This window comes from Fusarium tjaetaba (genome assembly GCF_013396195.1).
Source record: "Fusarium tjaetaba strain NRRL 66243 chromosome Unknown NRRL66243_c0000026, whole genome shotgun sequence".
Classification (NCBI taxonomy): domain Eukaryota; kingdom Fungi; phylum Ascomycota; class Sordariomycetes; order Hypocreales; family Nectriaceae; genus Fusarium; species Fusarium tjaetaba.
Window position 1 is genome coordinate 24,450 of NW_023501222.1, and position 26,264 is coordinate 50,713.

At 48.8% G+C, this 26,264-nt stretch overlaps 13 protein-coding genes across 13 annotated transcripts; 6 read left to right on the forward strand and 7 right to left on the reverse strand.

Annotated features, from left to right (window-relative positions):
• Positions 1–732: 732 nt before the first annotated feature.
• FTJAE_1354 (uncharacterized protein) lies at positions 733–1,535 on the forward strand (the record flags this gene model as incomplete). Its single annotated transcript, XM_037346694.1, has 2 exons — positions 733–862; positions 919–1,535. 2 exons carry the CDS (start codon positions 733–735, stop codon positions 1,533–1,535), a joined length of 747 nt encoding a protein of 248 aa, XP_037211439.1.
• Positions 1,536–2,044: 509 nt separating this feature from the next.
• Positions 2,045–3,646, reverse strand: FTJAE_1355 (major facilitator superfamily transporter; the record flags this gene model as incomplete). The annotated part of the gene is made up of 4 exons (XM_037346705.1): positions 2,045–2,203; positions 2,262–3,309; positions 3,370–3,473; positions 3,527–3,646. The coding sequence occupies 4 exons, from the start codon at positions 3,644–3,646 to the stop codon at positions 2,045–2,047; spliced, it is 1,431 nt and encodes a 476-aa protein (XP_037211440.1).
• A 1,109-nt stretch (positions 3,647–4,755) lies between these two features.
• FTJAE_1356 (general amidase) lies at positions 4,756–6,595 on the forward strand (the record flags this gene model as incomplete). Its single annotated transcript, XM_037346715.1, has 5 exons — positions 4,756–5,073; positions 5,123–5,534; positions 5,584–6,240; positions 6,292–6,432; positions 6,483–6,595. The coding sequence occupies 5 exons, from the start codon at positions 4,756–4,758 to the stop codon at positions 6,593–6,595; spliced, it is 1,641 nt and encodes a 546-aa protein (XP_037211441.1).
• A 400-nt stretch (positions 6,596–6,995) lies between these two features.
• FTJAE_1357 (MAP kinase) lies at positions 6,996–8,530 on the reverse strand (the record flags this gene model as incomplete). Its single annotated transcript, XM_037346726.1, has 5 exons — positions 6,996–7,624; positions 7,686–8,000; positions 8,051–8,117; positions 8,190–8,322; positions 8,418–8,530. The coding sequence occupies 5 exons, from the start codon at positions 8,528–8,530 to the stop codon at positions 6,996–6,998; spliced, it is 1,257 nt and encodes a 418-aa protein (XP_037211442.1).
• Positions 8,531–10,140: 1,610 nt separating this feature from the next.
• FTJAE_1358 (LTP1 tyrosine-phosphatase) lies at positions 10,141–10,733 on the reverse strand (the record flags this gene model as incomplete). Its single annotated transcript, XM_037346737.1, has 3 exons — positions 10,141–10,398; positions 10,450–10,541; positions 10,595–10,733. 3 exons carry the CDS (start codon positions 10,731–10,733, stop codon positions 10,141–10,143), a joined length of 489 nt encoding a protein of 162 aa, XP_037211443.1.
• An 813-nt stretch (positions 10,734–11,546) lies between these two features.
• On the forward strand, positions 11,547–11,996 carry FTJAE_1359 (glyoxalase-like domain protein; the record flags this gene model as incomplete). The annotated part of the gene is made up of 2 exons (XM_037346748.1): positions 11,547–11,619; positions 11,668–11,996. 2 exons carry the CDS (start codon positions 11,547–11,549, stop codon positions 11,994–11,996), a joined length of 402 nt encoding a protein of 133 aa, XP_037211444.1.
• Positions 11,997–13,221: 1,225 nt separating this feature from the next.
• Positions 13,222–13,920, reverse strand: FTJAE_1360 (UPS1 mitochondrial intermembrane space; the record flags this gene model as incomplete). Its single annotated transcript, XM_037346760.1, has 1 exon — positions 13,222–13,920. The coding sequence occupies one exon, from the start codon at positions 13,918–13,920 to the stop codon at positions 13,222–13,224; it is 699 nt and encodes a 232-aa protein (XP_037211445.1).
• A 1,146-nt stretch (positions 13,921–15,066) lies between these two features.
• FTJAE_1361 (lipase serine esterase) lies at positions 15,067–16,522 on the reverse strand (the record flags this gene model as incomplete). The annotated part of the gene is made up of 3 exons (XM_037346771.1): positions 15,067–16,023; positions 16,084–16,383; positions 16,445–16,522. The coding sequence occupies 3 exons, from the start codon at positions 16,520–16,522 to the stop codon at positions 15,067–15,069; spliced, it is 1,335 nt and encodes a 444-aa protein (XP_037211446.1).
• A 1,294-nt stretch (positions 16,523–17,816) lies between these two features.
• FTJAE_1362 (REX3-RNA exonuclease member of the family of 3'-5' exonuclease) lies at positions 17,817–19,775 on the forward strand (the record flags this gene model as incomplete). Its single annotated transcript, XM_037346782.1, has 1 exon — positions 17,817–19,775. One exon carries the CDS (start codon positions 17,817–17,819, stop codon positions 19,773–19,775), a length of 1,959 nt encoding a protein of 652 aa, XP_037211447.1.
• Positions 19,776–20,094: 319 nt separating this feature from the next.
• On the reverse strand, positions 20,095–20,984 carry FTJAE_1363 (prohibitin PHB1; the record flags this gene model as incomplete). The annotated part of the gene is made up of 2 exons (XM_037346793.1): positions 20,095–20,607; positions 20,655–20,984. 2 exons carry the CDS (start codon positions 20,982–20,984, stop codon positions 20,095–20,097), a joined length of 843 nt encoding a protein of 280 aa, XP_037211448.1.
• Positions 20,985–21,378: 394 nt separating this feature from the next.
• On the forward strand, positions 21,379–22,103 carry FTJAE_1364 (ubiquinol-cytochrome c reductase subunit 8; the record flags this gene model as incomplete). Its single annotated transcript, XM_037346804.1, has 4 exons — positions 21,379–21,431; positions 21,575–21,600; positions 21,816–21,993; positions 22,046–22,103. The coding sequence occupies 4 exons, from the start codon at positions 21,379–21,381 to the stop codon at positions 22,101–22,103; spliced, it is 315 nt and encodes a 104-aa protein (XP_037211449.1).
• A 532-nt stretch (positions 22,104–22,635) lies between these two features.
• FTJAE_1365 (H ACA ribonucleoprotein complex subunit 2) lies at positions 22,636–23,438 on the forward strand (the record flags this gene model as incomplete). The annotated part of the gene is made up of 2 exons (XM_037346815.1): positions 22,636–22,969; positions 23,023–23,438. 2 exons carry the CDS (start codon positions 22,636–22,638, stop codon positions 23,436–23,438), a joined length of 750 nt encoding a protein of 249 aa, XP_037211450.1.
• An 814-nt stretch (positions 23,439–24,252) lies between these two features.
• On the reverse strand, positions 24,253–24,764 carry FTJAE_1366 (uncharacterized protein; the record flags this gene model as incomplete). The annotated part of the gene is made up of 2 exons (XM_037346826.1): positions 24,253–24,387; positions 24,447–24,764. 2 exons carry the CDS (start codon positions 24,762–24,764, stop codon positions 24,253–24,255), a joined length of 453 nt encoding a protein of 150 aa, XP_037211451.1.
• Positions 24,765–26,264: the final 1,500 nt, after the last annotated feature.

Below are 26,264 nucleotides of genomic sequence, written 5' to 3' on the forward strand. Positions count from 1 at the left end.
CTCCCCCAAGCGAACAGCGTTGCATTGCACTATTCGATCCCTGCACCCTCCACTTACAAGGGTCTCACTCTCGCTCTCTCTCGCCTCCGCCCGCGTTTCGAGGCCTAGTCCATGGATGTTTGCCTGCATCGTTTTCGTCTGAGTTTTTGGCGAGGAGACGCAGGAAACAGAAACGAAGGAGAAACTATCTTGTTCTGTTCCGTTTGTTGGGTTTCGTGTCTATCTCAAAATCTGCCTAGATAGGGCGCAGTAGAGTTTGAACTATCTACCTAGTTTTGTATATAAAGTCTATCACGACCTCGTTCTTCAACCACAATCAACAATTTCTATTACAGTCTAGTCTTCTTCTATTCTTATTACAAGTCTTGTCTGGTTCTGGCAACCACTGCATTTCGTATCCCCGCTTCTTTTCTTCTGCACTCACCACACCAACTCTCATTATAAGCGCCCAGGTGGAAACGCCCCATCCACTTAGACCCCTTGCTCGTTGCGTTTATTATTAGCATTGCCGCCCTTGTACTTGTTGTTGCCGCCGATTCTATACAAGACTGCCTTCTGCTCTCCCTCTATCACCCTTTCTATTCTACTATCACTGCTTCTTTCGTCGTCGTTGGTGCTTTAATTCCCCATTACCTCCTCACGATCGACACCATCTTCTACCTCCTTAAAGACGCATTGTCATAGTCCGGTGTCTCAGAAAGTTGCTTTCGGTCTCCTACATCATCATCAACCATGCTCGCCAACTCCCTTCTCGTCCTTGCCTCTGCCACTTTGGCTCTGGCTTCTCCTCTTGCTACCTTTGGACCTGGTTCTAGCTGCAAGCCTGGAAAGCCTACTCCTGTCCTCCCAGTCAATGGTGGTGGTAAGTCTTAACTCAACCGACTTATACATCCTCAGTTTCACTAACATTAGTTAAAGCTACTGAACTCCCTGCTCCTCCTCAAGGTGTCACTCTCAAGCACATCGCTTTTGGCTTCGGTATTCAGAACTACACCTGCGCTGATGCCGCTGCCGCTCCCGCTGCCATCGGTGCTCTGGCTGTTCTCTACGACATCACTCATCTCTACCCAGGCCAAGGCCCTTCATCTCTAACTCCCGAAAAATGGGCCTCTTTCACTGGTGACGTTCTCAGCACCGGAAAGGTCCCTCTCAACCTCAACACCAACGGCGTTGGAGCTTCTACTACCAACCCTTTCCCTAAGAAGCAAGATCTCAAGGTCCAAGGTCTCCAGAAGAAGCTCCCCTACCTCGGACATCACTTCTTCAACGCCGCTGGAGTTCCTACCTTTGACCTCGACAAGGCCAACCAGCTTCTCGTCTGCAAGAAGCTCGACGGTATCAAGGCTCCTTCCACTGCCTCCGCTGGCCCTGACGGTACCGGCGCTGTTGACTGGCTCTACCTTGGCGACGCTGGTGGTAGCATTGGTGTCTCCTACGTCTATCGCGTCAACACTGCTGGAGGTGTTTCTCACGGCTGCAAGGCCAAGGGCACCGACAGCACCTCTTACAGCACCCTCTACTGGTTCTACGGTTAAGCCAAAACCAGTCACCACTTTCCATTTTTCACTTCTTAATCACATATTTTCTTAGTCAGATAGAACGGCGGTTCATCGGAGTTTATAAAAGGTCACAATCGCTTTACATAGGATACTCATACGTTTCACGACGATCGTTTACTGGTACAAAATCTCGGGTTTTGGAACAGATACCATGGTTTATTACGGGTGTGAATGCATCATTACCCCAGAGGGCATTAGGGAACAACATTTGGCGTTTTGCTTTGATACGAAGGAACTGGAGGGCGTATTGGATAGTCAAGATGGGGAGGAACGAGGATAGGTTAGTAGTTAGCCATTGTCAAATGGAAATACATTGCACGGAGTCCTTTAGGCAAATCTTCAAGTCTCATAAAACCGAGAATGATATGGCAAACCAATGTGAGAAACTGAGATGCACGAAGACGCTTCAAGTATATCAACTAACTCCCATCGCAAAGAACGCTAGACAATTCATCAAGAAGGCAGAATAATACGAACCAGACCACTCAAGCATCCTCCTTGCCGACAACCTGCTTCTCATGTTCCAGGCTTTCTCTCTCACAAGCAATCACTACATTGGACATATACTTGTGGCACTTGTAAGTCAAAGCTGTACACCAGATGATCATGGCGATGCTAACAGCAATCATTGCCCACATGCCTCGCTAATGATATGTTAGTACTCTGTCAAGGCCAGTCAACATTAAACGATAGGAAACTTACAATGAACCAAGGAGCCATTGAGGCACCATAAAAGACGATGCTCCACCAAGCATTGATGGTATTGCTGCCCGTGTTCATACCAGCCAACACGATACCACGGAACATGGCTGATTCGTGACGCATGACATCGTTGCACCAAGCGAAGAAGGTAGCCTGGCACGCGTAGACAGAACCGGCCCAGTAGTAAGCTGCATATACGACCGTGGTAGAGTGTGGGTTCGTAGGATCTTTGGAAGCAACCAAGACCATGATAGCTGTAGCGATTCCAGTGAGGCCAATGAAGTATCCAACAAGCCATCGCTTTCCAGACAGAAAGTCGGTCAATGTTGCCCAAAACAGCGTAGATACAATACCAACGGCTGGCACACCACTGGGATAGTTGTTCTTCTGGGCGACAGTGTATGTTTCGGTCGGATGGTTCTGGAGGAAGAGGGCGAAGAGGGCGTTGGTGCTGAAGGACTCGGTCTCACCGGCGATGACCCAGAGAATAACGAATCCCCACCAAAACCACGACGTGAGAACCATCTTTCCATAGCCGAAGGTGAGTTTAGGTCGCTCTTCAGCGGGAGGAACACGGGATTTGGCGAGGGCTCGTTCCTCTTCAGAGAGGTAAAAGGCGGTGGTCGTATGCGGTGTATCGGGGAACAGAAAGAAGCCGTAGAGAGCAACGGGGATGGTAATGAGGCCATCAATAATGAAGAGCCATCGCCAACCAGTCAATCCATTTCGACCATCCATACTTGAGTGAATACCTGTCTGGATGAAGCCTCCAATCATAGTTCCTGCCAGGCCAGAAGCCGTAAAGATACCACTTCGCTTGCCCAGTTCTCTCTCTGTATACCAAGATCCGAGGATGTAGTGTGTTCCGACAAAGGTTGAGGCTTCGCAGATGCCCTGGAAGAAGCGAATTGCCATGATGGACTTGGGGCTCTGTACGGAGGCAGTGGCCATGGTGAGACCGCCCCAGAGAACCATCATGAGAGGGAACCAGATACGAGGCTTGATGTACTGGAGGGAGAGGTTGGAGGGAACTTGGCCAATGACATAGCTGTGACTTGTTAGAATGTGTTTATGGTAAGAAGGGGACATGATATGGAGGTGGGCTTACCCAACAGTGAAGCAAGTAAAGATCTGGTTCAGCTGGTCACCCTCGAACCCAAGGTCCTCCTTCATTCCAGAAACGTAGGCATTGTTGATATTATTTCGGTCAAGCTATACAGAGTCAGTACATGAATGAGCCAAACAAGTAGGGTATGACAACTTACGTAGTTGACAAAGTAACTCAAGCAACAAAAAGTCAAGATGAAAAAGTCAATCTTTTGAACAAGACGTCTCTCTCCAGGCTTGTAGTCAACATGAAGATACTCTTTCAGTTTCGACGACATATTTGCGACTTTTGTAAGAAAGAGTCTGAAGTGGCGAGAGTATGATGATGATGATCAAGAGTGACAACCAAGAGGGTCGAGACCTGGTCTACTTATACATGCCGAGTGAAGCTGCAGACAAAGATAGTCAGTCATTGGCAGTATTAGTCTCCTAAGACTCGATTATACCGACCTTGGCAACGCTCCTATTCCGCTGCAGTATCAGAGTCAAGTCGCGTGTGTTGAGCGAGCAAGTCAAACGATTTCGGCCAAGTCTAGTCTTAATCTACCGAAACGATAAGCAGCCAAAAAAAAATTGGGAATTTGCGGGGAAGCCATAGGCTAGAACGTGCAGGGCGTTGATCATCCCTGAAGATACGATTTCTCTCCGCAAATGATTGCTTGATTCATTTCCTGTTTTGGAAACGTATCTATACAGACCTGCTAGATAAGTTCCTTGTTAGTGAGATAGGAGATGCCGGGGAGGTTTGGCGGATGCTACAGAGGTATCTCGATGGAGACTTACTGGGGGTTTGATATGTCAATAGCTGATATTAAAGATAGCTGAAATGGATAAGTTACAGGAGTAGCAGTTCTAAGAATTGTATTTCTCTGCTCTTGGTACACACATACAGTCTTTGTGGTAGAGAGAAAGTCCATATAATTGGAGTTGGAGTTGGAGTAGTTCACCACGTCTACTATAGTTAGGTAGGCGAATCTCTCTAAGCATACGCCGGATATACTCACCCAAAAAAAGTCACAACATATCAAAAGATATAGGTATCAGCAAACATATTCGGATCCTTGTTCTATTACCGAGTATCTGGAATTACCCCAGATATTCGTATCTCATTAGTGTCAACACCTCGTGATAAGCTGCATTTCCCCTCATACAACCACACTTGACCCTTTGATACCTCTCCCCATCAGGAAGGGAACCTAAATCACTAGTGCACCATCAGTTAACTCCGGACCGGCAATAACCCAAATAGGAAAGATATCTATTACACTGATACAACCCTCAACTGACGCCTTCGACTACGATATCTCAGACTAGATTTAAGCTGCCTCTATTCTCTATCTTCCCTTGGCTAACCCAAGATACTGCACACCCAATAGTCTCGCCCATCATGACTCTCACAACAACTACCACACAAACAGCCACCCTTGATACCACTCCTGCGTGGAAGGATATCAGCGACCAGAAGATCAAGGCTCTCAACTCTTCTATCCCTGAACAATGGCGCATTCCTAAAGATATCCTCCCCCCTGATGACCAGGTTGATGTAACAACTTGGCCAGAGTCTTCAGGGTGGTTTACTAAGGAAGAGCTCGCTATCACATCTTTGACTGCTGCTGAACTCCTTGAGAAACTTGCTTCAGGGGAGTACAAGTCTGAAGATGTCACCAAGGCATTCTGTAAAAGAGCATCTGCCGCTCATCAACTTGTAAGTCAGTCACACGACGAGGATTGCGTCGTACTAACACCATGTATAGACAAACTGTCTTGCAGAGACTTGCTTTGAGCGCGCTCTCCAAACAGCCCGTCAACTAGACGAGCATCTTGCCAAGACTGGAACCCCTATCGGCCCTCTCCACGGTCTTCCCATTTCTCTCAAAGACAACTTCAACCTTGAAGGTCTTGACTCAACAGTTGGATTCACAGCTCATGTTGGAGACCCAGCCAAGTCCGACTCTGCACTTGCAACAGTTCTTCAAAATGCCGGTGCTGTCTTCTACGTCAAGACCAACGTACCTACGGCTATGATGATCGCAGAGTCCGTTAACAACACATTTGGACGAACTGTGAATCCCAAGAATAGGAATACTACCAGTGGTGGAAGTTCGGGTGGAGAGTCAGCCCTTATTGCATTCAAGGGAAGTCCGCTTGGTGTTGGATCTGATATTGGTAAGTTCTATACTCTCAAGTCGGCAACAACAAACTTACACTGCCATAGGAGGATCACTGCGTATTCCTGCTGCTTGCACTGGTATCTTCACTATCCGTCCTTCAGCTGGCCGATTCCCAGTGCGCAACTGTCGCTCCGGCATGCCCGGCCAAGAAGCCGTTCTCTCGGTCAACGGCCCCTTAGCACGAACTCTCCAAGATGTTGAGCTCTACAGCAAAGCCGTCATTGACTCTCAGCCCTGGCTCGTCGACCCCAAGTGTCTCCCCATTCCCTGGCGCCCAGCCCAACTCCCTGAAAAGCTAAAGATCGCATTCATGTGGCACGACGGCATGGTCCTGCCAACACCGCCTGTAACTCGAGCTCTCCAGATCGCCAAGAAGAAGCTCGAGGCGGCGGGACATACCATCATCGAATGGGATCCTGTTGACCAGAAGGAAGGCAGTGAACTTCTCCAACGCATGTTCACTGCTGATGGTGGACAAACTATCCGAAAGGAACTTGAGCGTACAGATGAGCCTTGGAGACCTGAGATGGAGGCCTATCGAGTCGCTAGAGATTTGAGTACTTCCGAGATGTGGAAGCTTCAGCTCGAGCGAACAGCTTTCCAGAACCGCTATCTCGACCGCTGGAACAAGGCAGGCATTGATGCTATTATTAGTGCAACAACCCCTTACAGTACTGGAAAGCATGGAAGCCTAAGACATGGTAAGTATTAGGGTCATCGATGAGACGATTCGACATACTAATGATTGATAGTTGCTTATACCGGTGTTTTCAATGTTGTTGACTACTCAGCTATCTCTTTTGCTACCGGCATCAACGTCGATAAGGATATTGACAAGCTTGACGCTTCGTATGAGCCGTTGAGTCCGCTATGCAAGTCTGTCAATGAAGAATGTGAGTGGCCCGCGCCAGCCATACGAACGAATATCACTAACACTATACAGATGACGCAGAGCTGGTCCATGGACTACCGGTTAGTCTTCAAATCGTTGCACGGAGATTAGAGGAAGAAAAGGTCATCGCTATGGCCAAGCTCGTCCATGAGACTGTTGGCTGAAGGGAAATATTGTAGAATAGACATCAGCATGTAGACACTGGAGGACCTTGTGCTCATCATATAGAGTAACATCACTACTAGGGCCGGCACATATCATATAACAGATAAAGAAATATCGTATTCATCTTGTTTCTCGTTTGGAAAAACAGACATGGAAATTGAAGACGAGGGAATCACTGCTCAACCCTCTCAACCCATGTACACGCATGCCCCATCAGCTTCTTGAAGCTAATTCCTCGTTCTCCTATCCTCCGAGTACCAGGCATTAAATTCTTGAAATCACTAAGCCTTATTCTTGTTTCCTTGTCCTAAAGTATATCTCTCATTTTGAACTTGAAGCGACGTCTCTGAACCTCCTCTTAGACACTATCCGACTCTTATCATACGCGAATATGCTTCCTTATCTCCTGGAGGCATCCAGTCCTCCCTGGAGATCCTGCTCGAGTCCCGTGTTTCCATGGCCCTGATACTCCTGTGGTCGGGGGTCCTCCGCTGTCCATTGGCCGTTGCCCTGAGGCAGAGGAACGGGCACACCCTGCTGGTTCTGGAGACCGGCAGGCCCACCTTGGCCAGGAACAGTGCGGACGGTCTGTCGGAATCGCATCACCTCGTCCAGGATCATGCCTCTCATCTGGCCAACATCCTCAACGACCTCGAAGTCGAAGTTGAATGTGGTAGGGCAGTCGGGTTCGTCTGAGGCATCGTGCCAGATGTGGAGGTAAGGGTGCTCAAGAGCTTGCTCTACGCTGATACGAGATGAGGGGTCGAAGGCGAGCATCTTGTCGAGAAGGTCGAGAGCATCAGGGTTGGCCTGAGGGAACAGGCTAGGGAATGGCTTCTTGGGCATGAAAGGTAGGTTGCGGACGTATTCCTGAGCACGGGGTGAGCCAATGCGAGAGAGGGTCTCTTCGTTGGGAGTTCCAAGAATGTGCAGAATCTGGTTGAGCTGGTCGACGTAGTCACGGCCCTTGAAGAAAGGTCGGCCACCCAACAACTCAGCAAGAATACAGCCAACAGACCAAACATCAACTATATCGGGTCAGTAAGACAATCCACTAACACTCTGGTTTCGATTTCGGATCACACATACTCGCTTTGGTGTAGCTCTGGAAGCTCAACATGATCTCGGGCGCACGGTACCATCGGGTAGCAACGTACTCGGTCATGTATCCGGCATTCTCCTCGGGATCGACTGAGAAACCTCGGGCAAGACCGAAATCGCAAATCTTTAGCTCACAGTCGGCATTGACGAGCAAGTTTCCGGGCTTGAGATCTCGGTGGAGCACATTAGCGGAGTGAATGTACTTGAGACCGCAAAGGATCTGGTAGATAAAGGACTGGAAATGAGCATCGGTAAGAGGCTGGCCAGATCGGATGATGGCAGCCAAATCGCACTCCATCAGCTCTACGGTGTGTCAGCTTGTGGTCATTGTTTCTTATCGGCTCGTTACTGACCCTCGTACAGATACGTCTCGTTGAAGTTATCGGGTCGAGGAATGTCCATGTCGTACAAACATGTGATCTATTCGTGAGCATATTAGCATACGCGTCCTTGCTTTGACCCTGGCACTCGTTGCGCCTCGGCAGAACTCACGTTGCGGTGGCCTCGGAAGTGCTGAAGCAGCTTTATCTCGCGCAGAGCGCGCTTGGCGAGAATCTTCTTGCTGAAGACATTGGTGACCTTCTTGATGGCGACGCCCTCGTTGGTTTGGTTGTTAACGGCGGCACTGAGAGGCGGGGTTATCGTCAGCAAATGAAGAGACGGCGGGGTAGAGGACGAGTTTGGAGTCGCAGCACAAGTAGTAACAGGATGCGCACTCACCAGACGATACCGTAGGCTCCCTGTCCAAGCTCCTTGGTGACCGTGTAGCGCTCGTCGACGATAAAGTCCTGGTTAAAGACCTTGAAGACCTTCCGTCCTTGAAGGTCCGACATGGTGGCTGTTCTGTCTGATATGATCTCTTGGATGCGGGGCAGATAGATGGAAGATAGAAGCTTCGAATGCGATAAGGTTTTGGTCAAAGAGGAACGACCGTTTGCGTCGGTTGGGGAGTGAACTCTATAGGGAAAGACAAGGTATATAAAGATGAAGGAAGAGTTTAGAAATGCTGTGTAAGAATAAGACAAAGAAACAGTCAGCGACCCGACGTCTTTGCGATATATGTATGTACCTTAAGTTGCTGGTTGGTTGGGTCCCGCGGGTTGAACGAGTGGAATGGGAAATAGCTCCCTCAGCTGCTGAGCCCGTCCCTGGGCTGCTACTGGACGAAGCATTGCGTTGCTGTTTTAGCAGGGGCTTTCAGGGCTGCTAGAACCGATCCACAGTGACCCGAAGCCGCTAAGGTATGAAAAAAGGGACCCCGCAGCGAAGTCACCGCCTGGTGATGTGGCTGATTTGCTCGGCTTGCGGCCCCCACACGCACTGGGCCAATGGGAGGACGAATCAAGCTCTTCACTTGATAGCCGCGCGACAACGACCCTTGCTCTCAAGTCGCAGTGATGCATGCAACGGCTCGGCCTCATCTATGGCAAAAAAGGGGAACTTGTCGTGTTGGACTCTCAGAGGACAGAGACTCAAATTTGATGATTTAAAAACACGCGTTCCTTTACGAAGTCCAAAGTTTATCCCCTCCTCACAACAGCCCAACAAAGGTATGTATCTCGGCATTCACCTCCCGCTTCGCTAGGTCGTGTATCCAGCCGCACGCCGTCCTGTGCCACCAAGGGGCTGACTAGGCTGAGTCTCTCAAAGGCCATCACCGATGGTCAGCAATCTCATCCAATCTCACCCGGCATCTGAGAGATCCGCCTCACGTAAAGCCTCCACTGATAATTAGGGTCCAATGCCGTCAAGTTGCCAGGTGTACAATATGACCTCGTGTTGTTATCATAGTCTCTGGGTCCGGCATCACCGATGCAACATGACACAGATGAGAGACACTCGGAGTGAAGTCAGTCAGATTTAATGACGCTGTTCTCCAGCCCGAGATCAAGGCCGCCCACTAGGCCGCTGCATCGTCAGCCCTGGGAGCATAGGGCTGAAGCTTGCCAAGTGGGACTGTCACTGAACTCTCTGACTGCGACATCATTGTCTACGTTATTGTTTTGTATGTTCCTTGGCAATTCTTCTGACCTCTTTTGATCATTTTGAAGGTATTAGAAATGTTCAGCACGCTTGTGATTACAGGATCTCGTTACAAGTGGCCCACCAGAGAGAAAAGTTCGCCGAGTTTCCTTCTTTTTCTTGCTTCGAGACCAACTTCCATGGGTGTTTATCTGAAACCGACCTCAAGGGTTCTGAGACACAACCTGTAGGATCGACATAGAATAACCTACCCTCCAACTTAATCGAACCGTCTTGCTGGGAATCATTCAGCCAATAATCATCAACTTTGTTGAAGTGTCAGTAAATATTCTAATCTACCTAGTCCCCTCTAATATGCATTAACCTGCCTCGTTTCCCTTCATTGATCATCTGTATGTACAAAGTATCGGGTATTAAATCCATCACCACCCCCCAACTCCATCAATATTCATCCATCCATTTACTCTTCTCCGAAAGTCTCCTTCAAAAAGTTCTTGGAGAACCGTGTGCACTGCTCATACGCCTTTGCGAAACCGTCATCTCCGCCGTAGTAGGGGTCGTTGACGATCTCGGGTCGCTTTGTTCCGCTGAATTCGCCGAACAGCATGACCTTGGCTTTGGAGTCTGGGGCGTTCTTCTGTAGTCTGTGAAGATCGGAGAGGTTCGATCTGTCCATGGCGAAAATGTAGTCAAAGGTGTTGAAGTCGCTCGGGTGGAACTGGATATCGTGTCAGCAAGATTGCGATGCGGGTGAGATGGGGAAACATACGCGCCGCGCGAGATGGTCGTAATCATTTATACCATTGGCCTCGAGGGTAGCCATGGTTCTGTCATCCGGGGGTTCTCCGCTGTGATAAGCAGCTACAGCGAGAATAATCAGTTGAATTCTGGTTAAGTTAATCCGATTTTCATACCTGTACCGCAAGAGTCGATGCGCCCAATCTTATCCTTGAGATTCGGCTGCTTGGCAAGGTTCTGGAAGATACCCTCAGCCATGGGTGAGCGGCAAATATTGCCGAGACACACAAAGAGGACGTTTACTTGGTCTGGCATGATTTGATTTGATCTGATTTCGACGATGATACAGTGATGTGAAACAGAGTAGGTCGATCGCGAGAAAGAGGGAGAAAAGTACCAATAAGCTTATTTATCGAGAAAGGAGGGAGATTTGAAAGAACCGAAATACTGATGATCGCAATGGGATTGAGTGACGTGACGGGCCGATGCGCATAGTAATCTAATCTACCAGGTCTACCCCACCATCTCACAATTCCAGGCTTTGGAGTGGAGAGATGGAGGGGCACGGGCACAGTATTAAAAGCCATGGCCATCAAAAGCTGAACTAATGAAGAGGATAGATTATAATCATCAATATTTTCCGGTGATATAGACAAGCTCCCTATAGCACAACCAAACTTCACCTCTCAATTTCCAACTGCCACTGTGTCTCAGCATCGCTTGGCATTGTGTCAGATCATTAATTCACTCTGAACAATCCGAAAAATAAACAAGTTTCAGCTAAACCAAACACTGTATGGCCTTTACTAAGCGGCACGTGCTCTCGTGCTCAGCTGGCGATCGATTACCCCTGTCAAGATGGCTTCTCCAACGCGTTCCGATTGTCGAAAACGTGCAAGCATCGTCACTTAGTTCAAGCCATCGGCCTAAAGTCTTCCCATCTTCACGGTTGACAGCCAGCAATCCAACAGAAAGATGTGAATAAGCGTAAATTCATTGAGTGAAGAGGGAGCAAGATGGCCTATAAAAAGGGCCTCGATACCTCAATGGCCTCAGGTTGGATCTCCTCATCATCCTTCACTCTCAAACAACTCTTCATTCTTCTTGATATCATACTAATCACCCAATATGTCTGAATGGAAGCCGCCGGCTTTTGGTACTCCCGTCTGGATGAGCATCCCTGCGACAGACGTCAGCCGTGGTATGTCCCAACCAACTGCTAGTCTATCTTGCTCTTACACCTTTATAGCTGCGGAGTTCTACAAGACTGTATTCAACTTTGACTTCAAGGACTCCGACCACAAGACTCCTGATGTGTTCAGGAAATTCGACTTCAACCCCAGCCTGGGCTTGACAGGTGGTATTGTACAGGCTCCTGACCACACTGGACACATCCACCCCGGAAAAGGAGGTCTCATGGTTTACTGGTTTGTCGATAACGTTGACAACATCGGCCCCATCATTGAAAAGGCTGGTGGTAAAATGTTGACAGAGAAGGAAAAAGAGGGCGACCATGGCCTGTATAGGTTCTTTGAAGATACCGAGGGATCTGTTGGTGCTGTGTACCAGATGGCTTGAACTTGTACTTAGGATGACTAACCTGTGCTCCTGAATTGACCACACTCCTTTTACTTATTACTTGGATATCCTCCTCGTATGTTAGGCATCCAACGATAGTCGCCGAAGGGATAGAGTGATCTGATGAAGGTTTCCGGAACAGTTGCAAGAGATCGGAATCGAGGCACTTGTATATCAATACAGGTTCAGTAACAGTGTATACAACAGTGTTGGAAAGAAATGAGAAACCAAGGCTGATACCCTCGATGCTTGTTGGAATTGGACGTAGCAACGGGATGGTCATAGAATAAGGGCTCATTGCTGCGAGATGAAGTTACTACGTGAGTGAACTGCACAGCTGTTAGTATGCGTGGGGTATAGAATGGTGATCTCCGCTGCTTATCGTAGAAATAAGAATTGTTGGTCTGCAGCAATGAGCTATCATAGAAAATCAGCATGATAAGGGCTAACTTCGAAGTTTCTGCCATTTGCCTTTTGCCATCATAGTAAAACCACGACCAATAGCAAGCCTGTTCGGAGCAGATCTCCCTCTCTCAGGCCGCATTAATATCCGTACAGATCAGTATTGCTCCTACAAGGCCAGATGGTATTGAATCCTTCACGGAAGAAAACCATAGCTCTTTCAAGTGTGCTTGTCTTACAGATTTCGGAAGAGCCCGATACCACTCAAGGACAACCATACAGCGAAACGTACAATATGAACGAGATTAGTTGGTGCTTGAAGTATGACTGCATGACTTAAGAAATAGTGTATGATATGATGCAACCAAGATTCGCATGTATATACCTTTACTATAAGTAGGTCCAAAGGCTATGGATTAACTAGAACTTATACGCCTCAAGCTTGTTAGTTCAGATCAGCTGTCAGGCAAGCTCAAACCTCACATCCGCGCGGTCAATCACTAGATGAATAACCTGTTTGAATTTTTGTTTCCATTCATTTTTCATACAAAATACAAGAGAGGGGATGCCACATATAGTCGAGGCGCCGTGTCATCGCACGTTACTCTGTCCCCTCATCCGCTCCGCTGGTTGATTCCAGCATCAATCTCCAGATTTTCCACATATTCCCCTCCCAAAAAAAAGACACATACGCCAGGCTCAGTTGAAATGCAATAATAATACACAAAGCGTACACACCCCATTAGGAACCTTTCCCTCCCGATGTTGTGCTGCTCTAAGGCCGTTGTCGTTCATTGTTACAGTTGGTCGTATCGTTATGCGTTTAAGCGAGCTGTCGCTGACGTTCTCGCCGTATCGTCTCGAGAACTCCCATTACGCCATTGTTGCGCAATCGTTCAAGGACGAGTTTCATGCCATCTCGGCTTTTTCCCATTTGATCCTGCGTCTTGGTAGAGGCGATGCTCTCGATGCTGCGCTGAATACCCTTCGTGCCCCAGCCACCAATGATACCATTCTTAAACCAGCCGTCCTCTTGAGCTTGTCCCAGCTTGCCCCTAATTTTATCACCGAGTCTTGACCTAAACTGAACCATAGTCGTCACAGCAGTCTCGTTAGGATTCTGGTTAGAGCCCTCAGCAGGGACGTTGAACTCCTGCTTCTCAATGACAGAAAGCACGCCTGTGAAATTGAGGTTTCGACTCTCAGTCTTCATCCAACCCTCCTTGATATCGACAACACTCGTCTCGAGGATGTATGAAGCCTTGTCTCCGGAGCCGCCACCGGTGACACTGGCAGGAAGTAGCTTGTAGACAGCACCAGGCATTCGACTTTTCTTCAAATGGATGCGAGTTGTGTGAAGTCGACGGGTCTTTGGGTCGACATAGCTCTCAATGGTGTCAGTACTGAGAACATGGGCGGCGAAGGGATTCAGCTGAGGCGAGGAGTATCGAAGGAAGTAGGCAAGAGTGACAGTCGGGAATGGATGGTTATAGTTATGGTTCGTCGTGTGAGTGAGAACCATTGTCGCGGATTCGAGCAAATAATGCTCGTCAAGAAAAAAGAATCGAAGAGAAGAGACGTAGAAGAAGAGGTCCAATTGACCAAGGGGCAATTGGTCTGACCTATCAATTGTGCAGAGAAGCTCTAAAACAAATCGCAGAGCTGATTGAAACCCCAATTCCTATCCCAATGAGCCGTAAGCTCGATGATGCTCTTGGATCAAGTTGATCACTAAGAGGTTGGTGGTTGCGGAAAATTGAGCCGGCGCCTCGGCTTAAGCACCAGCACTTTCTTATCTCCGGGTGGCACAGAGCCGGATATGGGAAATCGATAAGCAAGAGAACAGAGCAGAGCAGTAAGACGGACTCAGAAGCGGAGCTCGCAGCTATGTCGGGCCGCGAGAGAATTTACAACAAGGGAAGAATAATACAGTAAAAAGAGCTGATGATGGAGTGATCAAGTTTAGATCTGGAGACCCTCGCGACCTCGACAAGCAAAGCAGAGCAGAGAGCAGAGAAAGCAGCACGAGACTTTGGCAGCAGCAACAGCAGTACTCGACTGGTCTGGGCTTCTTTCTCCGCTGTGGAAGAAGAAAAACAGGAGGAACTTAAGAAGAAAGTGGAGGCAAAAGCACGAGCAATCGGCTGATTGATGTCGTTTTAGCCAATTAAGAGCTCCTTGATCACGAAACTCACAAGTTTCCGATTGGGCCGTAGTGAGGGGTTGGTTAATCTGGGGAGAGGATGTGGCGATTAACACGTGATGCTGGATCACAGCGTCATCAGACTGCAACACCAAAGCTTGGTGAGATGACGACAGTTTTGGGACTCACGATGCGACAGTGTAGAGGTATGACGAATCAATGTCACTTGGTCTGCACAATGACATACCATACATGGAAGTCAATATCTCATTGTTAGATCTACTCTTCATTTGAGATCGGCTACACAGATTTTATAAATCATCGTTTTTCCATGAATTAATGAGTATCATCGCTAAACTCGCTAACATATCCGTCCTAAAGGTTTCCTTGCCTGTGTCTAATAAAGGGCATTATATCAAACTCCAATTCTATCCATATGTCCCAACCATGTTAAAAGTATTCCAAACGCCTCGCAAATGCATCCCGCATAAATCCATTATAATCCATTGCAATAGAATGTTCCCCTTACATGAGGAACTCACTTCCAGCAAAGTGCTTCAAAACAACCCAGCCATCAGCGAAACTCTCCTTATCCATGCGCACGACAATAGCTGCATGGCTATGTCGATGCTTCTGAATGTGAACAGGAAACTTGCGCCAACCAGCTTCATCCAAATTCTCAATCATCTCGAACTGATCAGGGGTCAGCGCAAGCGTAGGCTGTCCAGGGGTCGACATTCTGCGCTCTTTCTTCAGCAGCTTGCGATCCTCAGCATCATAGGCCAGATCATCTTCTGAGTCTGACGCCGCCAAGTATTGCTGGTTCTGTGAGCTGTTGAGGACCTCGTAGGCTTGTTCGACTTCTTCTCGAATCTCCTTAATCCGTAGGGGCATGCGATACTGCTCGATCTTCAATCCAGCCTCTCCTGACTCGTGCGCTTTGATTCGATTGGCGCTTCGAACTGTTTGGACGGCAGAGTTGGCGAGGAAAACAACAACTCCGATCGGAATTATAACACCGACTGTCACCATAAATGGTATGCTCTTGACCCACTTCTTGAGAGCTTCGTAGTCTGTCAATAGGGTATCTTGTTGAAGTTTTGGTCGAAGCGCAATAGGATGGTCAGGGTCAAGAATCACACCCTCGTATCCCTTAAGGTAGTTGAGATTGACCTTTTCAAGGTCTGTATAAGGATCATGTTTGGTAATGGCGGATGTGTAGTGGACAACACTTCGATCGTTGACAATATTTGTGTATAGTGTGCGGCGCTTGAACTTCTTGAGACCAGACATGAAAATAGAATCTGGATCGGCAAGCACTGCGAGAAGAGGTCGGTTGGTGTCGCGGAATTTATCGATGGTGAAAAGTTGGCGACCGGACATTGATAGGGTTCGGGCGCCGAGGACGTTCCAAACGGTGTTGTGCCATCCTTTAAGTGGCGTTCTCACTCCGAGATGGGGGGAAGCAAATGTGGTAAAGTTCTGACAGGATTGTTAGTTCATCCAATCTTTTCCTACTATGTTCCCCTGAGTGCGACTTACCATGCATTCGAGATTATCGAGAATTCCCTTCGCATAAAGCAAGCCAACCGCATATCGCGAGACAAGACCACCGAGCGAATATCCTGCAATACTCAACTTGGTGATCTTGCCTCCTTGCTCTTCAATGTTGCGCAACTTGTCCTCGATCTCTGCGCACACGCGCTCGCCACCAAGCTCGATGCCATCGTATGTGAAGTTGCCGCAGTTCTTCTCGGCAGGCAGGATATACAATTCGTCTTCGGAATATTCGTCGCGCAAAGCCTTAGCAACATTGCGCATATGGCTTGGGTTCCCCCAAAGCTGTTTCTATGGTCAGCGCTGCATGACGTATAAGGATTGATCGTCAGGGGATGATGCTTACGCCGTGAACTAAAACACAAAGGTGAGTAGCCTTTGCGCTTCCGCCAGTAACGTCTTCAAGAACAACAGGTTTAGACATGGTGAAGGATGTGCGATGAAATTAAAATGGCCAAAAAAGAACAGAGACTGAGGCAGAAACGTTGCCAGTCTTTTTAAGAATAAATTAGTTGAGGTTTCTCAGGAGATGCAGCCCCCAACGGAGTTTCGGATTGCGTAAAGTCGGGTTGTCTGAAGTCCGCTCAACTGCAGGAATACGGATGCAGCACGGAGTTAAGCCGTTAAAGTCCCCACCAGAATATCGATGACCACTATCGACGTCGACCAAACACGCGACAGCATATGCCGTTTTAGGAATACAATCTGGTTGCTGACAATGGTGTTTAACGAGTATTAATGCCGTGGGGCTGAGTTGAAGGCATGGTCATCCAGATCAAAACAGCAGAGGCTTCGTTCAGTCTTTATAGCTGCGGACTTATCGCAGTCTAATTACACGATATCTCGGATAGATGTGAATTCCGACTGCTGCCAATAGCTGGCTTTGGTTTAGATCGCATGGACTAACTGGTCTATGGATCTTACTTCATCTATTTGATCGATCATCAAATGTGGCGCTTTCCCACACCATCGCAGGTTGGTTCTAGATTTGGGAGAGCTGAATTCCTATCATGACGCCTACAAAGGGGTGCGAACCCGAGTGCGAGCAGTCTATGTAAGTGCACTGAAAACAAGTTTGTCATCGATGTAAAGAGAACCAGATCTATTTCAGTATGTGGTGAGAACTACCTAGTACACACAGTCAGCTGTATTCCTATCATTCTGTGGTTATCACAAAGAACCAAAAGTCCATCCCTTGTTCCAGTTGGTATGAAGCGTCATGGCTTATGAGCCTCTAAATTCAAGGCGGAGTCCAGCACTTAGAGTGGGCAAGGTACAGCTAAAGTGGGCCTCATCATGAGAGCAACCGCTTGAGAGCTGAAGGCTTAGGCTAGTTACCTGTAGCTCTCTTTCAAGCTGAGCCTCATCAATACATCAAAGGCTCCAAACAGTTAATACAATCTCAATTAAATGAAAACGACGATAATTGAATTCTTTTTCTATTTTGGCCCCTTCGACCTTTCAAGAAGCTCACGTGCATTCATATCAGCACGGCCTTCCCTTCAACCACTCCACAACAACTCATATCACTGCAGTGGATAACCTCCTGTTGTTTCGTCTCACCAAGCACAACCACCCTAAACCTGGCTTCAACCTCCAACCAAGAATCCATTCACGCTCAACTATCTCGCTGGCATCACTAGAAGCTTACATGGTAACGAATGCCAGCACAGTGCTCATATTGGGAAATCCTCAACGTCACTTGAAGTGTCGTCACCATGAGTTTATTTAAACACATCCCCTGTCCCAAGGGCGATGATTGCGCAGCGAGCCTTTGTCCATTCAACCATCCAAAGGAGAAATATGAACCGCCGTCACAAGGACTCTCATCAGATGACACGACCAATGAGACCACGGCAGCAAACCAAGATGTACCACGCAAGCGTGTGAGGACAGATCCCTTTCATCCGCCTCCTTCACCTAAAACTCCCCAGGATGGGGCACCCAGCTCTTCTGGAACATCTCGTGGGGTTCCAACGGATGATATCCCAAAGCCCGTAGCCAAGAAGCTTGAAACAGCAGCTCGAACAGTCTCTCCTCCACCGCTGAAACGGAAGATGGACACTCAAGATCACACTTCAAAAGCTTCTTCAAAGATTGCCAAAACAAGTCATTCTGCTACTGAATCACATCCATCTTCTGCCCGAAAACTTGTACCAGCAAAGCCCAAGAAGGCCGAGACACTGAATCCGAGACTCCTTAAACGATTGCCTGCCGCTCACGACATCCGTCTCAGACTAGTCAAAATGCTTCACCAGGAACTTACCCGTCTCAACAAAGAACTCAAAGCTAAGATCAAGAAAGACGAGACGAGACTTTTACTATCAGATCAAGATCTTATCGTCAGAACTCTGGACGAAGAGGAATACGTTGCCGTCCACAAGACCGCTGTGTACTCTAACGTCATGAAAAACAAAGTCATGCAATACAAACGAATGAAGGTTGATCAGTGGAAGGCCGAGAGAGAGGATGAAATAAAGAAGAAGGAACTCGAAGCAGCTGGGAAGGATCCCAACGAAAAACCAACGGAGATCAAGACCGGCCTGACCCCTGCTCAGGAGGTTGAGCTTACGATACGCATTTTGACTCCCATCGATAAGCTCACAAATCATGGTTATGTTGCTAGTATACCTTCAGAAGCTGATATTGAAAAAGGGAGACAAGGTGTAGCAACAGCCGCAGGATGGGAGAAATGTGACCGTTGCCAACAACGCTTCCAGGTCTTTCCTGGAAGACGCGAAGAAGACGGCGCACTCACTTCTGGTGGAACATGCACGTTCCACTGGGGAAAGACCTTTATCGCCCCCAAGGCTCCAGGCGACAACAATAAGCAGCCCAAGCGATATCAGTGTTGTGGACAAGAAGTCGGCGACTCTGTTGGCTGCTTCACTCGTGATCACCACGTATTCAAGACCTCAGATCCCAAGAGACTTGCCTCGGTGCTTAACTTTGCAGAAACTCCCGAGAATCCTATCGTGCCTACGGACAGAGCAGTGGCTTTTGATTGCGAGATGGGCTATACAGTTTACGGCATGGAACTTATCCGTCTAACTGCAACATCATGGCCGACAGGTGAGGAACTGCTAGATGTACTGGTTCGACCATTGGGAGAAATACTCGATCTCAACTCGCGATACTCTGGTGTCTGGCCAGACGACCTCGCTCAGGCTGAATCGTGGACCGCGGGCAAATCAACGAAGCCAACTAAGAGTGGCGACGACGATGTGAGCGAAGACGGCGAGCTGAAGCCTAAGAAGAAGCAGCTCAAGATCGTCTCATCTCCAGAAGTTGCCAGAGATCTGTTATTTCAACTCATCTCCCCAACTACACCCTTGATTGGACATGGTCTTGAAAACGATCTCAACTCAGTCCGGATTGTGCATCCAACAATAATTGATACCGTGCTGCTCTTCCCCCACAAGGCTGGTTTACCATATCGGTATAGCCTGAAGATGCTCATGGATGTTCATCTCAACCGCAAGATTCAACAGGAGACGGGCCCAAAGATGGTAGGCCATGATTCTGCTGAGGATGCAAGAGCAGCAGGAGACCTCGTTCGTCTCAAGATCAGAAATGAATGGATGGACATGCAGAGAGAAGGTTGGAAATTGGTGGATGGTAATTTCGTGGCTCCCGGGAAAGCTTCAGGACTGACGGAGGCGTTCATTGAGGCATAGTTCTTGAGCCTGGGAACCATATTCAAGATAGGTAGATACGCATGTGAACATTCATGGTACTGGAGAGCATTGGCATCATAGATCTTGGAGTGTTCTGGACTTGGTCACTGGTCCGGCTTAGTTAATGCCGATTTGGAACGGGAGAAGCCGTGAAGCCACCGGCGATTATACATTGCGAGATAGGGTTGATTTTCCCGTCTGGTCTCGTTCTAGAAATACATAGTTGGCGCTCATGAATAAGTGTTTTCATCGCCAACGATAAGCGGGGATTTCCCTGTCATTTCCTCAATATCCTTCACATTATACAAAGTCCGTTGCTTTAAGCTCTGCCCACTGACAACAGGTACTGGCCACCCTGCTTTCCGCTTCCACCAGGTAGGTAGGCGACGTTGGGGTTCGAAGAAAGGGTAGCAGCAATCTCACGACTGGCCTCGATCTTTCGGATCTGAATGAGGCCGTCACCAGCCTTCTGGATGGCCTTGCTGATGGCCTCCGCGGACTCGGACTCACCCTCGGCGCGGATGACGTTGGCTTGACGCTCCTGCTCAGCACGCTCGACGATGAATCGTGCTCGCTCAGCATCTTGCTGGGCGATCTGCTTCTGCTCGACAGCCTTTGTGAACTCACGTCCGAAGGTCATGTGGGTGATGGAAACATCCTCAAGAGCGATGTTGAATTCGGCAGCACGGAGAGTAAGGTCGTTTCGAATTCGCTCAGAGACAGCCTCTCGCTGGGTGATGAGCTCTGCAGCATCGAACTGGGCGACAATGGCCTTCAAGACTTCGTTACCAATAGAGGGGAGGACTCGCTCATCGTAATCGGCACCGAGGTTCTATGAGAATCAGTCATATGACCTGAATCAGGGATTGTTCATCTTACCTGGTAAATTTTGGGGAGAGCCTTGACATTTGGTCGGTGCAGCACTCTCAGTGTCAAGCTAACCATCTGCAAATCCTTGCTGCCTGTGGTTGTTGCGATATTCCTGGGCTTAGTGCGGACATCGAAGATGATGCTCTTCTGCAGCCAGGGAACAAGGAAATGGGTTCCTTCATTGACGACGGTCTCCTTAACACCAGACAATCTGTCGAAGATGACAGCCCGAGTTCCTCCCTTGACGTCGTATATGGACTGACTGCCTAGGAAGACAACAGCTGAGGCGGGGACCGCCATGCGGTACATGAAGTTGAGGGCTCTCGCAGCGGCCGCCATTTTGATGTGATGCGCTTAAAGTCTTGTTCGGCGTATCGTTGCAAGACGTCGTTCAAAAATGGTGGTCGTTAGAACCCAAATATCGATGGGAACTGAGACGTAGCTGAAGCTGTTCGGAGTCAACGGACGGCGATGATGATTTGAAGCTCTTAGTCCACCTCTGGACAAATTCCCAGTGCGATTCGTTGGTTGGCTGTTGGACTCCTTCGGGTGGGTTGTTACTCGGAGCTAGGCTCCTTCGGGAAAGCTCGGCTGATGGGGAAAGCCTGCGTCTGCGCTTTCCTTTCCAACCCGAGAAATCCTCAGGTGGCCCTTTTCTGCCTTTCGCCTCCAAACCGACGACTCCAAAAACCACACACGAGAGATCTCGACTTTTCGTGCCAAATCCGCCAAAATGAGACCGACTCAGATGCTCCGAAGCGGCGCTGCCGACCCCAAGAACGGACAGTACGTGGATTGCGATTGAACGAGGGCAATTGGTGGTTCTGTTGCGTGCGGCTTTTCCAATGGTTAATGATCGAACGAACAACACCGGGCCTTCAAAATCTACCAATCGAGATGGAATTGAATGCTGACGGATTTTTCAATAGCTACATTGGTAACTGGGGCCACTTTGGTAAGTGATTGCTCCTACGATGTGCGAACGAGGAAACTGGATCGATGAACGCGACGGACCAACGGATAATGACGATGCACGAGGTGGAAGCAATTGGGTCGATATAACACCAAAACTCAATGCATGCGCATAACCGGTCTCGAAATTCATCGACGGGATATTCTTGGGGATTCATCAACGTCATCGACGAAACTGGAGACTAACTCGATAATCAGGTGGTGAGAAGCAGCGTGGTATCATCACTTACGGTCTGTCCGCCAACCGACAGAACCCTTGGGCCGGTGCCTTCAACGATGCCATCTTCAACACTTTCCGCCGAACCAAGAGCCAAATCTTCTACTGGCTTCCTCCTATGATTGCCGGTTACTACATCATGAACTGGGCTGTCGAGCGGTACGTTCATGCACGGCGCTCAACCACGACAGAATACTAATTATATTTACAGAAGCGAGTACCTCAACTCCAAGGCTGGCCGCGCCGAGTTCGGTGATGAGGAGGAGTAAATTGGTCAAATTATTGGAGCAAAACCATGGCGGATGTGTTGGAGTAGGTCCTCTGGACTCATTGTACATCATCAATACCTAGATCAGGAGGTGCAATAGACGGCAGTCACACTATTTCTTTGTTATTTGGCCTTTCGGCGTTTATAAATCACAGCCGAATTGAAGTCTCTAACCCAGTTACCCCATCAATGTCAAATCTCTTGATGATTCGAATCAATATCGGATCCACTGGTAATAGTCATTGCCGAGAGCATGATTGGACTGTTCGATCATATGGTCACGTGCAAGCAGAAGTCGTGCGGAACCGGCGGTATGTAACGCCGAAACTTTGCGCGATAGCTCTTCTTCCGCTCGCTGGAGAAAAAAAAAGTTGGAAAATTTCGAGGTCAGTGGAGTGCTAAAAGAAAACACTTTAACTTTGCGACCACCAACATTCCCGAGGAACCTTCAATTCGCACATACAATCTCCGTGCGACTCCCAAGAACACACAAGTAGTAACTTCGACGAAGCTTCCTCGAGAGAACCGCAGCAATGGCCGCCGAGAAGCCCGATAAGAAGGAGAAGAAGGACAAGAAGAGAAGCGACGAGTCCGGCGTCTCAAAGTCCAAGAAGGAGAAGAAGGATAAGAAGGACAAGAAGGAGAAGCTCGCCGCTGCCCTTGAGGAGAAGCTCCAGCAGGATGTCCCCGTCGCTGCCGCTGCCGCTGCCGCTGCCGCTGCCGCTGCTGCTGCCAACATGGACGAGGATTCTGATGCTGAGGAGGAGAAGGCCGCTGAGCTGCCTCTTGAGCGCGTTGTCGTTCCTTTCGCCCTCCCCGTGGCGGATGAGAAGGGCATGAAGAAGGTCTACAAGACCATCCGAAAGGGTATGCAACTACAGTGAACGATGTATTTCAGACAGACTGCTAACATTTCACAGCTGCCAAGAACAACACCCTGAAGCGCGGTGTCAAGGAGGTCGTCAAGACTCTCCGAAAGTCTCCCCCTTCCGCCCCCGGCAACACCTCTTTCCCCGGCGTTGTAATCATCGCCGGCGACATCTCTCCCATGGACGTCATCTCTCACCTCCCCGTGCTGTGCGAGGACCACAACGTGCCCTTCATCTTCGTCACGTCGCGCGCTGAGCTCGGCGCTGCCGCCAAGACCAAGCGCCCTACATCCGTGGTCATGATCATGGAGAAGGCCGAGGGCAAGAAGTCAAAGGACAAATCCGCTGACAAGGACGGCGAGGATGATGGTGAGGCGTTCGGCGAGAGCTATGCGTCCCTCGTCAAGTACGTGCAGAAGGAGTATGGCAAGCAGGCTTTCTGGGTCAAGGGTGGAACCAAGTACTAGGGGAACAAGGTCCATCGACGACACGACAGTGCCGTCATTGTAGGAAAGGTCCAAAGATGAAGAGAGAGTCGGGATCCCCAAAGATCAAGAAAGAGTAAGGGTACCCTGGGGCTGATGGTGTGGTGTGTTCGAACAAGTACAAGTCTGGATGTATTATACCAGAACATCTAGCCGGAGAACCAACGGCTGGATGAGGGCTTTGGCGGCGTTCAGGTTTAGCTATTACATTAAAAATGGGACATGATTATCAAGGGTCCTTGAATTTGAAACATGGCAGATCTTGAGCTGTAACCTGTAAGCTCGTGATGGTGATATGTTCGCGAAATTCAGATCATTCGTCAAGCCACAGCACGCGACCCAACCTCAACACCACCACAATAGCCCAAATGTGACAGCTCAATACCCAAGCATTGTCACAGCTGGACCCTTCTCTGGATACTCGCCTCAGTCTGATAACATCATTGACAGACTCTAGGACGAATCATGGCCTCGGCATAATTCGAGTCTGTGAATAACCTCAGCCACATACTTATAGTGGCAGTTGCCGCAAGGCCCCTTTATAGTATATACATCACTTCATGAGTAGGTTTCCGGTGGTCGAATACCATGCATTCGAATAATTGACATCACACTATCAGTTTATAGTTTTGTTCCTTTGTGTGGTATTATTTTGCCTTACTGGCTTTCTGTTATAGGTACATCGTCCCTATCCCTAGGTATTTCACACAGGCCCAAAGCCGCGGTATAACAAATTCATCATGGAAAACCCCATCCCGATCATGGGGAGATTAAGAAACCTTGGCCAAGAGAGGATTTACTCAAAAGGGTTGGTTCGGGTTCCCCACCAGGTGAGGAAGACGGAGAGACCAAGGGTCTCAACGAGCTTGGTAGCCAGGCTGACGCCGACGGTGTCGAGAGGTCGCTTCTCAACGAAGATCTGAGCAATGTACTATAGAAGGTCAGTTAGTGAGTGAATGGGTACAGTGAGGTAGGAGAGTGAAAACATACGCCGGGAGCAGAGGTAGCGAAGAAGATGAGGGATCCGAGATAAGCAGCGCCCTTGTAGCTCAGAGTACCAGTGGCGTTGATGAGAGCACCGACACCATAAGACTGAAGAGCAGAGCCGATGAGGGAAGAGCCCCAGGCGAGAGCAGCACCGGAAGCCTCCTTGGAGCGGATGAACTCCTCCTTGGTGTTGGCAGCCTTGGCGCGCTGGTAGGTCTGGCCGAAGATGGGAGCGAGGACGGCGAGCTCAATGCCGTGGTTGAAGGCCGTGCCGAGGGCGATGGCAGAGGGCTTGACGGGGGGGAGATAGTGCAGAGACATTTTGGATGTGATGAGTTGAAGAATTGAGAGATGGTATGGGTATAGCTTCAATTGGTTGGTAGTTGAGTTAGAGTGTGAAAGAATTAAGGTGGTAGGTATAAGTAGCTCGTTGGATTGGATCCTTCCCAGTATTTGTACTCTCGAGCTCGTCACAGATCTCGATCTCGCATCATTGAGAAAAGCGCTTCCGGGTGGCTTGCCCTTCCATTGCCTTGACTGTTTCTCGGGTTCTCCCCTCCTCTCATCTGCCCTTGTGTCGTCACCAGATGTGATGATGTCACCATTTGGTGAGACAAATTTCAACTCTGGACCGTTTTCCTCCATGTTCCAGCCACTGCAGCTGCTCTTCACTGCCACTAACCAATTTAATTCACTGGCCTTCACTTATTGCGGGGTGCATCTCTTATTTTTGCTCTGCTCCCCTGCCAACTTTCTTTGTACCTGATCTGACGTTTACGTGTACGACTCAGACATGCCATTCATCCATCCATAGCAGAGCTCACTCACTCGCTCACTCTTACATGCTCACAGCTGCTGCCCTGTCCGTAGTTGGAGCTACAGGAGCTTGATCTCCTCTGAGCGGGGCAAAAGATGGGGAAGCTTGCTTGGTCTAGGCTAAGGTACTGTAGGTCCAGGTCCAGGTCCAGGTCAAGTTTCTTGGTGACCAGGGTTTGTACCAGTAGCTGCTGCTGCTACCAAGTGCAGCAGAGTTCCATCATTTCAGTTCCCGTCCATGAAAGCAAGAAAGTCTTAGCGGGGAACAGCGCCATAACCAAATGGATCTCTAGCACAGTACAGAGTAAGGTACCCAGACTTTCTCAGAAGTGAGTGACGAGTGACGGTGTCACGGCGTCATCTGCATCTATTCCTTTCCTTTCCCTCGGCTCTCTCACTCTCACAATGAACCCCGGTAATATCAGAGCCGGCCATTGTTAACTTTTCCTCTCGCCATTGTCTCCCTTTCCAGCCGAACTCCCCTTCAAGAGTCCTCAGCTGAAAAGTGTCTGATGTGATCCGCGGAACCGAAGCCGGTCTAAAGCTTGTTTTTTATTCCCCGTTTCCAACTTCTCAGTTCAAACAAAATTCCCATCTTCAAACTTTCTAAAGCCGGTCTTGGCCTCCCGAAAACAGTCGGCTCAGCAACACATTCCGTTTCGAGCTAACCTGCCACTCTTGTCTCAGACTTTCACCACATGCCTTTGACACCAGACCCTGTCCCTGAACATCACAATTCGAGGACAGAGGAGGATTGGGATGTCATGACGAGTTTGACGTGTGATTGTGGATGGACCCTTGTTCTTCGTTTGTGAATACGGAGCAGCTTGTGTCTAAGGTAATTGGAAATATTTTGGTGCATCACAAGACGACAGACAGCAATCCGGCGCTTAACTTGGTTGTTCCAACGCTTCCAAAAGTGTTGTAACTGGAGCTTTGCCCATTTTGACGGTTACCCTAAGATTGAGAACCTAGTTTAAGGACTTATGGATAAAGACAACTGCA